This window comes from Mesoplodon mirus, assembly GCF_964341445.2.
Source record: "Mesoplodon mirus genome assembly, chromosome: 2".
NCBI classification, from domain to species: Eukaryota; Metazoa; Chordata; class Mammalia; order Artiodactyla; family Ziphiidae; genus Mesoplodon; species Mesoplodon mirus.
The window spans coordinates 182,948,116-182,961,272 of NC_138977.1; the positions used below are offsets into that span (position 1 = coordinate 182,948,116).

A 13,157-nucleotide genomic window follows, 5' to 3' on the forward strand; every position below is an offset into this window, starting at 1 on the left:
CTAGATCGGGAAGGAGGCAGCTCTGGCCTTCACAGCACCGTTCCACCTCCAGTGTCCTCAGGTCCTTCCTGCTCTCATCAGCTCCTCACTGTGACCATTTGTTTACACTAGTGAGCATGCGGGACACTGGTGGCACAGTTGTATAACCGAAGTTGCTCCCTTATGATTAAGCCAGAGCCTGGGAGGCAGGACAGGGGAACCTGAATTTTGGCTTCAGTCCCTCTGACGTTGGTTCAGTTATTCTTCATTCACTGACTTACACTTACGGAGTGCCAGGCCTGGGGGTGCCTGCCCTCCAGGAGCTCATGAACAAGACCTCCTCCTTCCCAGGAAGGTTTCTTGGATTAATTGTTACCAATTTCTCTAGATGAACATTTCAGCCCGCAACAATGCCACGCCTGTGTTCTTGCTAAGAAATTGTGCTAGTCACCTCTCGGGTTCTCTTCGAACCATTGGAGCCGTGGCCATGGGCCAATTAGGTATGAACCTTTACTGCTATTTGGGAAGAAGGGTTGTGGCTGTCATTGCTTATGCAGCCTGGAATTCTGGAGCGGCAGGCAGGACTGAGAGGGCTGAGGAGCTGGAACAGTGAGGGCAAGAGTTGGGAGTTAATCTCACCAGAGAGTTCGCCTCCCTGCAGAGGTCAGTTCACTTTGCTGCATCTGACAACTGGTCGTGAACTCGCTACTAACCGGGCTGGCGTCTATGCACAATGAAGTGAGTACAGTGGGGCCTCTGAGCAGAGGCAATGGTTGTGGCTGTTTGGGTGAAAACAACAGCCGGCGACTGTTGGCTGCCTTGCTGTCAGGCAAGAGCAAAACCATGAACTGATGCAAGGGTCCAACGTTGCAGATCTAGAGGGCAGACAAGAGCCAGAAGTTGTCAGAGCAGCCAGCAAACTGAGGCTCAGAGGGCAGCTGGCTCATCCGGCACTCTGGACTGAGACGGAGGGTGGAGGTCTGAAATCCCCTGGGCTGTTTCAGCCTTCTGTGACCCAGAAAGGACTCAGCACAGGATTTCTCATTGACCTAAAACTTTCAAAGCCCCTACTTTTCCTCCCAGCCTGTCCTATGCACAGGCCCCCCCGCTGTGAGTAGATGATGTTCCTGACAGCTCTTGCATGGTGCCGAGGGAACTTCCACTGCAGTGAAGCTGTAGTATACTCAGGAATGCCTTTTGTCCCACACAGGGGTAAGGGTGTTCCACTCCAGCCCTGCTGCCAGCAGCCTGGACTTCATCGGTGGCCCCGCCATCCTCCTGGGCCTCATTTCCTTAGCAACGGATGACCACACCTTGTACGCAGCTGTGAAAGTCCTGCACTCGGTCCTGACCAGCAATGTCATGTGTGATCGCCTGATGCAGCTCATCTGTGGGTACCAGGTAATCCCACCCTCACATCTGAGCCTGAAGTGCCCCCCGTGCAAGGAGCTGGCATCCCCGAGGAGCAGGGAGGAGGCTTGCTGGCCCAAGTGGACATTCCCACTAGCATGACTTTTGGAGAAGGGAAACTGAAGGTCCCTGGGTCCTGAGACCAGTGTCACCAGAGCAGAGGGCCAGGTGACAGACAGCCAGAGAGGGACTCTGATCAGGATGGGGATGCTCACCTGTCTGCGGCTGCCGGCACCTTTCACTGATGAATTCAGGAATCATTTGTGGTCCCCCCACTTCGCATCTAGCATGATGGCTAAGAGCCTAGACCATAGAACTAGAATGCTGCGTTTGAATTGAGCCTCTGCCTAACTTACTACTTAACTTTGCCTGAGTCCTGAGTTATTAACCCTCTCTGTCTCGGTTTCTCCACCTGCACGATATGATCTATCATATCTCCTGTATCATGGGGTTGCAGTGAGGACTAGATGATTTAATACAAGTGAAGGGCTTAGAATTATGTCTGGCCCAGAGTAAGTGCCCTAGAAATGTTGGCCATCTTTAGTTTTTAATCTCTCTGTGCTTCAGTTCTCCTCTGTGTAAAATGGGAATAATAGCAACACCTATTTTGTAGGATTGTGATAGCTGAGTTAATATATGCTGAGTGCTTAGACATGTGCCTGCCCAGAGTAACTGCCGTGTGTGTGCACTGTGACTGTTATTGCTGTTTACTGTTCATAATGTCAGACGAGTTGTAGACACTGTCCTTCAGGAATGCCCTGCCTGGCTGGGAAGCAGCCAAGAAAGGGCTCATGGAGGGCAGGAATAGGGTCAAAGCCTAGACAAGGTCGCTGGGGCACGGAGGCTGCAGTTTCCTCCTGGGCACAGTGGGGGCAGGGGGAGGGCCTCCCTGTCTCTTCGGCCCCCGAGTCAGGGTCTGAGAAGAAAGCTGTATGGTGTCACGTCAGGCACACACCCCCTCACCTGGACTGCTCCCACGGCCAGACAGCAGCCCCTTCCTCCTGCCTCGCCCTCAAGGTCCACTGATGCCAGTCACAGCTCTACATTATAGACCTGATGACACCTCTGCCTCGTGCAAACCCTTCAGACACGTCCGGTCGTTGATACAATATCCCAACTCCTAAAGGCCTTTCTAACTGGCTACCAACCTGTGCTTCCAGCCCCACCTCCCACCCGGCCAACGTTTCATACCCTACACTCCTGTGTCCTCAAATCCTGTGTGGTCATGGATCACTAAACACATAGTGTGACCCTGCGTTCCTGTGCCTGCGGTTTGTAGATCATTTTTCCCAGGTACTTCCCTTCTTGTTTTCCCAGGTCGAGCTCCAGTGGCAAGGGGGACATTTCCCCTGACCCCTGCACTGCCTGTGTGGTCGTCTCCCGGCCTCTGTGGCACTGTGTGTATGCCCAGGTCTAACTGCTCTCATGCAGTGCTGTGATAATCACTCTGCTCATCTCCATCAGACTGTAATGGTCTAAAGCGCTGGGCTTTTCTTGTTCTTTGCCAGTGTATTACTGAGACCAGAAAGACTCAGTAAATATCTGGGGAATAAATGAATGGGTGTGGCCAGATTTATATCAAAATGCAAGTATTGAGGCTCCTGGTATATAACAGTTTTCTCTGATTATATTGTTAAAGGCAGTAGTAGTGGGATTTGTCCCAGTTCAGCACATGGATGTCCGCTCTGGCTAGGGATTTTAATAATTACTGTGAGCATTTCTAAAAAGGTCCAAAGCAGTTCCTGCTCTCGTGGGTAGACCTAGAAGGATAAAATAAGATGAATACCAAAATAATTTTAGTACAAATCAAATGCAACAAGTGTCCGAGATTCTCTTCCAGGGCTACCACAGTCTCCATGACCCGGTGGTTACCTTCCATCTTCCCAGAACCCTGGAGCTCCTAAGAGCTGGGCCCTGTTGTGTTCACTGTTGTCTCCTCGCTGCCCACTGCAGGGCCTGGCACGTCGTGAGTTCTCAGTGAGTGCTTGTCGCATGAATACAGTGCCTTGGGAGCGTTCACGTGCTCCAGAGCTGCCGAGGCGGCCGCGTCACACTTGGTAGAGGAGTCACAAAGAGCTTCTTTAAAAAGACAGGGGATCGGAGAAGGCCTAGAGGACTGGATTGGCTGAGTTTTTCCGAAAGAGATGGGAGAGGCAAAAAGTGGCCCTTGAATGGAATCTATTTACTCAACTCATATTGACTGAGCACCTCCTAAGAGCCAGGCACAGTGTCAGGCTAGGGATACAGATGAATAAATGGGTTTAGTCCCTCCCTCCGTGGAAATTTCTGTCTGACTCAGTCTGTTTAGGCTGCTATAAAAGATACCATAGATGAGGTGGCTTAACAGCCACAGAAATTTATTTCTCAGAGTGCTATAGAGTGAGAAATCCAAGACCATGGTGCTGGCAGATTTGGTGTCTGGTGAGGACCTACTTCCTGTTTCATAGACAACCATCTTTCTGCTGTGTCCTCACATGGCAGAAAAGATGAAGGAGCTCTCAGGGGTCTATTTTATAAGGATACTAATCCCACTCACGAGAGCTCCATCCTTATGACCTAATCATCTCCTAAAGGCCCTGCCTCCTAATACCATCATACAGGCAATTAGGTTTCAATATATAAATTTTGAGGAGATACAGTCAGCCTACAACATTGTCTAATGAGGTAGAGAGAAAAATACTATCACGAGACAAGGACTCCCAAATAGTTTGAGTAAAGAACCCATCAGATTCAGAGATTCATTGTAGCTTTACATGTGAAGGCAGAAGAAAAAATTTTAAAACTCCTATGGCTTACAATAGAAATATTTCAAAAATTTATGTATTCAGGAAAAGAGGTAGTGGTAGAGAGGTGGGAAATGACAGGTTTGAGTAAAGAAACAAGATTTTTATTATTATTTTTTTGCCTTCCCTGACGACCCTTTATAAAACAGAACCCTCATCTCCTTCTAGACACATTTTCTTGCTATGTTTCTTCCTAATGTGCATGCCTGTTTGGCATGTTGTATATGTACTTGTTGCCATGTTTGTGGTCTGTTTTGCCCCTAGACACAAGCCCCGTGAGGACAGGACTGGGTTTGCTTGTTCATTGTTGCATCCTAAGAGCACATGGTAGACAGTAAGTGTTCAGTAATGATTTTTGGAATGAATCAGTGAATGAAAACAAGGGTCTTTAATTAACTGGCTGGCTCAGGAGTGGATTTAATCATTTTTTAGACGTTTACTCTGTATTCATCTGTTGGTTTGCTGATTGGAGAGCATAACCCTTCCTATCTGTTATTTCTATCAAACTTATTTATCATCCTCTTGTCAGACAAGGTGACATCCAGCCAAGTTTTATAAGATGGATTTTCATAACATGGTAAAGATGGAGGATGGTGTTCTAGATTAACATTATGAACACTTAAGGGATCCAAGATGGGTTCCTCAACATGGCTGGGAGGAAAGTACAATTGCAGGCAGGTGCACAGCCTAGATGGAGACAGAAGGGTCAGAGCCCCACCACTCCATGGAACATGGATCTTATCTCAGAGGTGACGAGTAACCATTCACAGGCTTAGAACAGGGAAGTGGAATGAATGATGCTTTAGAATGACATTTGACACCTGTGTGGAAGATGGTTTGAAGGGTCAAGATCGGAGACTGGATAGAATCCAACATGATGTGAGACTGCATCCCAGATCTGGGGAGACTTGGAGTCTTTGTGAGCAGTCTTGGCACGTAGCATATGAAAACAGCCAGTGCTGTGCACCCAGAGTGCTGCCGACAGGAAGGAATAAGACATTTGGGACATGCTAAGTGTGAAGTGACTGTGAGACATCAAAGGTAAAATATCAGGTGGGATACCCAGCTCTGGAGTTCAGAAGGGCATGCTTGGAGGGAGGTATAGATGTGAGAGTCATCAATATCATCATGATGGTATTTAATCTAAGGAAATTGATGAAGTAGCCAAAGAAAAGGAGTAGTGAAAGGAGAGAAGAGGACAAAGGAGGAAGCAGTGAGGAACTAACCAGGTAGAGCTTGGAAATATGAAAACCCAACAAGGGAGGTTGAGAGGGAAGAAGGAAGAGAAAATTAAGAAATGCTTTGTTAAAGAATTTGAAAAATAAAGTGTTCTGAGAAGGTGGGCATAGTCAAACAATGCTAGATGCTGATAAATAATGCAGCAAACTAGGGACAGAGAAGTCCCTGTTGGACTTGGCACCTGGGAGTCACTAGTGACCTTTCTAAGGCAGGTGGGCAGGAAGAGGCAGCAACCAGTGGAAGGGGGTTGAGAAGAGAATGTGAAGTGAGGATGTGGAGCCTGAGTGTGTTGATAGTGCTTTCTATTTTTTTAAATTTTAAAAAATCTTTGGCTGCTTTGGGTCCTCGTTGCTGCGCACGGGCTTCCTCTAGTTGCAGCGGGCGGGGGCTACTCTTCGTAGCAGTGCGAGGGCTTCTTATTGCAGTGGCTTCTCTTGTTGCGGAGCACAAGCTCTAGGCACGCGAGCTTCAGTAGTTGCAGCATGCCACGAGGGCTCAGTAGTTGTGGCGCTTGGGCTCTAGGGTGTGCAGGCTTCAGCAGTTGTGGCTTTCAGGCTTAGTCGCTCCACGGCCTGTGGGATCTTCCCAGACCAGAGCTCGAACCCGTGTCCCCTGCATTGGTAGGCAGATTCTTAACCACTGCACTGCCAGGGAAGTCCGATAGTGCTTTCAAGAAGTTTACCTACAAAGAAGAGTAGAGAAATGGGGCCCAAACTAGAGGGATTAGGGTTCAAGAGAAGGTTATCTTTAAAAGGAGAACTACTAGGGCATATTTGTCGGGAAGAAAGTGACAGAAGAGGGAAGGATGGATGAAGCTAGGAGAGAAGAGCTATCCCAAGGAGCAGGCGAGGGGTGGGTCCCAGAGGCCAGGTGAATAGAAACCCTGCTTGTGACAGGAAGGAATGCAGTGCAGGCATTTGTGGATCTGCTGGTGGGGACATGAGAGTGCTCATGTCTGATGGGTTCTAAATTCTCAGCTGTGTACTGAGTCAGGTGGTAGAGGGGAGGGAGCCTGAAGGAGAGAGGAGAAGAGATGAGATCATCATCTTTAGGATGAGGAAAGCCAGCTTACTGAAAAAAGAGTTGGACTGCCAGGCCAAATTGAGTACTAATTTGACATTTGACACTATTAATGTAAAGTGAAACCAGTCAGCCTGAGTGATTTTTCTCAAGCAGCTTTCAGCCATCCTAATTATGTCCTGGTTGGGGAGTGGGGATATGCTGAAGAAGTGACTGGAACAGTCTGAAAAGATATTATTTTCTGATTACAGTAGTCTCAGTCAGTTTGGGCTGCTATAACAGAATACTATAGACTGGGTGGCTTATAAACAACAGAAATTAATTTTCTCACAGTTCTGGAGACTGGGAAGTCCAAGATCAGGGTGCCAGCATGGTCAGGTTGAGTGAGGACTCCCTTCTGGATTGCAGATGGCCAACTTCTCATTGTATCCTCACATGGCAGAGCAGAGAGAGGAAGAAAGCTCCCTTGTGACTCTTATAAGGGCACTAATCCCACCTGTGAGGGTTCCACCCTCATGACCTCATCTAATGCTAATTATATCCCAAAAGACCTGTCTCCAAATACCATCATATTGGGGAATAGAGTTTCAACATGTGAATTTGGGGAGGAACAGACATTCAGTTCATAACAACAAGTGAGACTTCCTAATGACACACTGGAAGAGCGTGTCTGAGAGGACAGGGAGAAGGGTGGACTGTGTCAGATACAGGCGTAGGGAATTGAGTTGTGGATGAGCTGAGCTGAGAATCCAGATGAAGTTGATGAGAACCCAGATGCAAGTAGATGGCGGGTCAGCCTGACTTCTGTGTGACTGAGGTCAGCAGAGACATGAGGCTAGGTGAGGTCCATCTTATTAGTCTCTGAGATGAGTGTGGGCCACTGGGATCCCAGTGCCTCCAACTCGGTATGGTTGCTTGCGTGTTGCCAGTTTCCCAGGGCCTGGCACAGCAGAATGGCACATCTGTTGGCAGCAGCCTGAAGTGAAGCTGATGTGACTGGGTTCGTGGGCAGGTGGTGGCTTCCTAGTGATATAGCAACATCAGTAGGATGGGTGTGAATGTAGGATTCAGTAAAGGAAAATGAGAAAAGTACACAGAAATGTAGAAAGAAACCAGGAGAAGGTGGCATCCTGGAAATGTGTAAGATTCAGGAAGGAGCTGGGGGCCCACAGTGAGAGGTGAAGCCTCAAGTACAGAAAAGTAGACACTGGTGGGGAAGCAGCCACAGAAGTTGGTATATGTTTTCCTTCTGATAACAAGGGAATGGAAGAGGTAGCACCAGAGAGCGGAGCGTTTTCAGACTGGGCTGACCAAAGGTGCTGGTAGGAACAAGTGGGTGAGGGAGAAAGAGCGGTGATGATGTATTCATGAGTAAACTGCTTTGTGTTTTAACCTTTGCAGATAATGGCGTTTCTCCTGAGGAAAAAGACCTCTTTCCTAAACCATCGCATTTTTCAGCTGATGCTGTCTGTTGCCGGCACTGCAGAACTGGGCTTTGGGTCCTCTGCTATCACCAACATTGGTGTCTTCCAGCACATCCTCTGCAATTTCGAGGTAAACTGGAGACTGGTCACTAGCCCTAAAGGAACAGGTGTGTGATGGTACAGAAAGCCTGGAGCTTTCTCTAAACCCAGCAGGTCAGCTTCCTCGATGGTCAAGATGGTAGTGAGAGAGAAAACTGACAAGGCTTTGAAGTTCAGAGACCTTGGTTAATAATTAACTCCTACCACCAATGGGCTGTGTGGCCTCGGGCACGTCTCTTGACTTCTCTGAGTTTCAGTCTTCTCATGTGTGAAAGGGAGACCATCTCCTCTCCCTCACAGGCTGGTGTGGGAGCCAAATCAGATAGTATCTGGAAAAGGATTTTAAAAGTGTAAGCTTCCATATATAAGAAGGATTTTAAAACATACCAATTCCTTTGGATGGTGCTTTGCTGTTTATAAATGTTCCTTCAAAGGGATGAGTGAGAGATGCTGAGGGCACACCTGAGGCTGAGTGAGGAGTACTGCACAGACCTTTGGGTGGATAGATCCATTCACGAAGCATCGTTTACTGAGTGCCCACTAGGGTCGGGCACTGGTGTGTTCTGGAGACATGGTGATAACCAGGATGCAGCCCCTGCATGCAACGATGGGGCCCAGGACACGACAAAGGTGGTGCTACAATGTGCTGGGTGCCAGTAAGGGAGGCACAGGGCATCTGGGGAGTGGAAGGAGAGGACAGTCAGCTCAGCGGATCTGGGCTCTGGGGCTGAGTTTGACAGAATGTGTTCAATGGGGGAATATTTCAGGTGGAGTGGATGCTATTTGCTTACACGTGGGGATGAGAGCAACCATGGGGATTTGAGAGCAAGGGGCTTGGGGCACCTGTGGGGATGTTGTTGCAGGTAGAGGTGAGGCTGGAGGGGGAGGGAGAGAAGACAGCGGAGGATGGTAAGCTGCAGGACGCACACTTTAGCCGGTACACACTGCAGTCCATGGAAGTGTTTTTAAAACTGTTTATTTTAATTAAAAAATAATATGTGCTTGTTATAGAATATTTTAAATTACAGAAAAATAGAAGAAAAACTCCTCTTTCTGAGACCCAGACGACTGTTGTTAACTTTGAATGCATCCCTTTTTTGTACTTTCTATGCATAATATATGTATTCTTTAAAAATCATAGTCATGATCATAGTGTAGGTATTATTTCTCCCAGCTTCTTTTATGAGCTAATCTTGGTACCAGAACGAAAAACGGATAGTATGGGAAATGAAAAAGTACAGGTCAATCTTACTCATAAATAAAAGCTACAAAAAACCTAAATGAAATACTATCTTAATTGGACCAGACCTGCATCTGCAGATAGATGCAAGGCTTGTGGGGGAATCCAGCAAGGCCTGCGATACGGGCTTCCTGTGCACAACGGGGAAGCAGATATGCACAAATGGCTTTACTACCCTGGTAAAGAAGACAGCATGCCTTGGCAGCACTGCTGACCCTTCCAAAATGCTGCGGCCGTGCTCAGGCAGCTTGGCTCCACGACATCATTGCCATCAGCCCAGCCCAGCCCAGGAATGACCCATGCAGGAACCCACCGTGCTCCCACTGCCTGTTCCTGGAACCACCATGGGCACCACCCGTCCCTTCCCTGAATAAACTTACCCCTCAGCTGAGCCAGTGCTTTTTTACTGGGGTTAAGAAAATAGGCAACCAATAAAAACAAGCAAAAAGATGCTAAAAAAAAACACACTAAAACAAAATGAAATGAAATAAAATTTTTAAAAGATTGGGAGGAGAGAATTTCAGAAAGAAGAAGAGTTTCCCCAGTGTCTGCCAACATCAGGCGAAGTAAGGGCAGGGCTGTGTGGGTTGTGTTTGGAGGTCACTGACGGGCCCAGTGAAGAGTAAATGGTGGGGTCAGACATGAGGTGAAGAGCGGGGAGGAGGCGGGAAGGAGACAGTCAGTGGGCTTTTGAAGAAGAAAGAGAGAGAGAAGGAAATAGGAGGAGCGTTTCAGAACTTAGGTAGGAGACTTGAGCAGTGAAAAAGGGGTGGTTAAAATACCAGTGTGAGAATCAAACTGACAGGACAAGTCCTTCAAGGAAAGGGAGGGTTTGGAGAACAGAGAGTGGGTTACAGGAGAAGGCGCGTGATCCTTGATGACGGGTGTGCAGCAGGGAGGGACAGGAAGTTGAGAAGCTGGAAGGGACAGGACGTCGAAGTCATGCGTGTCTTAGGCTTGTGGTCTCAGAAAAGGCCACCTCTTTCTGAGAGTGAGGTGGTCCCAGGGGTGGGGAAGAGAACAAAATTTGATATTCAAACAAATTTAAGCCAGACATCTCAATGCAGTCTTTAGTACAGGGGTTATGTGACACAGGATGACAACCACAAGATTCAGTTATGCATGTTTCCCAAAATTCAGACAGTTGGTATTATATAAAATAATTTCTGAAAGAGCTAGGCAGCCTCAAATGTGCTGTGGCAACTTCTTATTGTTCTAAAGCTCTGGAAAAGGAAACGGGGGGAGGGGTATTGTTTTGTGGGAAGGGTAAGGGGTACCACAGGGTTCCTGTCTTACTTTCTCAGCTCTTCCAGCTCCTGACACAGAGCCTGCTGTATCATTTGCTCATGGTTGCCTTCGTGAATGAATGAATGAATTCCAAGTATGCAAAGCTCTTGGCACCCACTTGAGTATGTTGGGATGCCATGTCTGGCTACCCCTACCTCCCTGGTAGCCACATCGATCCACACCAGCTCTTTTAAATGGCAGCTGCCCCACCTCTGTGTATACTGGGCAGTGGCTGTGCTTACAGGAGCTGGAAATCTGTCAGCCTGTTTCTGGCTTAAGAGTAATCCACTTATCTTACTTTGGTTTACTTTGCATTCACTCTTTTAAAAAATGTAATGGATCCTTATTAAGTGCCCACTACATGGCATGTGTGATGCTGGGCCCTGGGGACTGGGGAGGGACAGTCTCTGCCTTCCTGATAAACTTATATCCACTGAGACTCTTCTGTTTTCCCCAGTAAGTGAAAGGATGGAGCCATGGCCACCTGCTTGGTTCAAGTGAGGTTGATTATTATTATTATTATTATTATTATTATTTATTATTGGAGTATAATTGTTTAACAATGGTGTGTTAGTTTCTGCTTTATAACAAAATGAATCAGTTATACATATACATATGTTCCCATATCCCCTCCCTCTTGCGTCTCCCTCCCACCCTCCCTATCCCACCCCTCCAGGCGGTCACAAAGCACCGAGCTGATCTCCCTGTGCTATGCGGCTGCTTCCCACTAGCTATCTACCTTACGAGGTTGATTATTGACCCTCTGGGTCACTGTCTGCAGGAGATGCCTGTAGGGGAACACAGAGAGGAGGCAAGAGAGTGGGCTTCATGGTCAGATTGACCAGGCTTTGAAGCCAGTCTCTGCCAATTAAAAACTGTGGGGCGCCAGACAAGTTACTCAGTCTCTCTGAGCCTCACTGTTCTTATCTACTAAACGCAGATAATGATATCATTTTAGGACTTTGTATGATGCTTCTTGCCTCAAGCAAACGGTATCATTTGTAAGTGTGAGCTCTTTTTGCTGCTATATGAGTGCACTCTTATAATCCTGCACCTGAACCTTATAGATTCTGGGCCTTAGGAAACATCAGCATTTAGATGAGAAATAGTAGAGCTCTCTAAAGGGAAGTAGAAATGAGACATGAAGGCACACCATCACCTCTGCCCCAGAAGGATGGGGAGCAGCTGCATTTTGTTTACAATGAAGAAAGCAACCCGAGTGATAAAGTTCACTCTCAGAATCTCAGTGCATTTCACACCTGCATGTCACGCACAATTGTGTTTACAGGAGATGGGAACATGGGCTGTGCTGCAGGTTCTGTAGATAGGGGAACTGAAGAAACTGCATGCACAAGTTGCTACAGCGTAAAACCTGAGAGGTGGGACTCAGCTTCTAATTCCAGTCCTATCACTTGCCGGTGGTGAGGTACCTGTCACTCAGTAGTCTGTCTCAGCCTGTCTTTTCACATCTCTGAATTGGGAGCACTGGTATTTACCTTGTAGGGTCCAATGAAAATGAGATGTTGTTTGGTGTGTGGACACACAGGTTGCAGGGCCCAGGGTGGGACACACGTAGGAGATGGTTAGTGCAGGTGTCCTTGGTTAGAATCTAGACCTACAGTGAAGCTCCAGAGAGCAGCAGAGATGGGGAAGATAGGAATGGTGTTTGCATTTGCCCCTGGGGGAGGTGCCCTCTACTTTCTAGCTGTCAGGAGAGCTAGTCTGATTGCAGAGCTGGTAAGCTGTGTTAGTGATTCCAAGCCAAAGGAGACCACACCCAGCACCGTACCTGCTCACGCTGCCTGGAAACCCTTCTCTCCACACACCTTGGTTTCACTGTGTTTGTTCTGTCTTCTAGCTCTGGATGAATGCTGCGGACAACTTGGAGCACTCCCTCTTTTCCCATCTTGTAGAAATCCTTCAATCACCAAGGTAAGCTGGGCTTTGGCAGCCTGGGGGTACAGTCAAAGGCTTCATGCCAAGAACAGGGGCTGAGAGGACAGGACAGCTGGTGGTTCAGCAACCACGGCCTTCTCCCCTCCCAGAGCACTGGGTCCCCAGGTGGTAGCATGTCTGTCTTAGTCTACACAGCTGCTATAATGAAAATACCATAGACTGGGTGGCTTACAAATCACAGAAATTTATTTCTCACCGTTCTGAAGGCTGGAAGTCTAAGGTCAAGGCTCTGGCAGATTCAGTGTCTGGTGGGGACCTACTTCCTGGTTCATAGTTGGCTGTCTTCTCACTACAACCTCACATGGCAGAAGGGGTGAGGGAACTCTCTGGGGTCTCTTTTATAAGGGTGCTAATCCCATTCATGAGGGCTCCACTCTCATAACCCAAGCATCTCCCAAAAGCCCCACCTCCAAATACCATCACACTGAGTGTCACTTTTTGAATTATTCAGGGCTCTTTTGATTGCAAGTGGCAGAAATACAACTCAAACCAACTTAAGGAAGGAAGAAAGGGAGGGGAAAAAAGGAAGGTGGGGAAAGAGGAAATTTATTGGCTCATGCAACTGACTGAGGCAGATCTTCATATGTTGTCTGGATGATGCTCATATTACTTTATCTGAGGTCGGTCCCTCATCTCACCTGTGTTTTCTTCTGTGCTAACTTCATTCTGGCTGGGCATCCTCACAGCATGTCCTCTGCTCAGCACAGTCGGAAGACAGGG

The 13,157-nt window shown here is 47.8% G+C and overlaps 1 protein-coding gene across 1 annotated transcript in view; it reads left to right on the forward strand.

Annotated features, from left to right (window-relative positions):
• WDFY4 (WDFY family member 4) overlaps window positions 1-13,157 on the forward strand; it is a 294,420-nt gene that overhangs the window by 112,436 nt on the left and 168,827 nt on the right. The window contains exons 22-25 of the mRNA XM_082637674.1: window positions 368-479; window positions 1,190-1,380; window positions 7,833-7,985; window positions 12,340-12,413. Of these exons, the coding sequence (XP_082493800.1) occupies window positions 368-479; window positions 1,190-1,380; window positions 7,833-7,985; window positions 12,340-12,413 (530 nt within the window). The remainder of the gene's footprint in view (window positions 1-367; window positions 480-1,189; window positions 1,381-7,832; window positions 7,986-12,339; window positions 12,414-13,157) is intronic.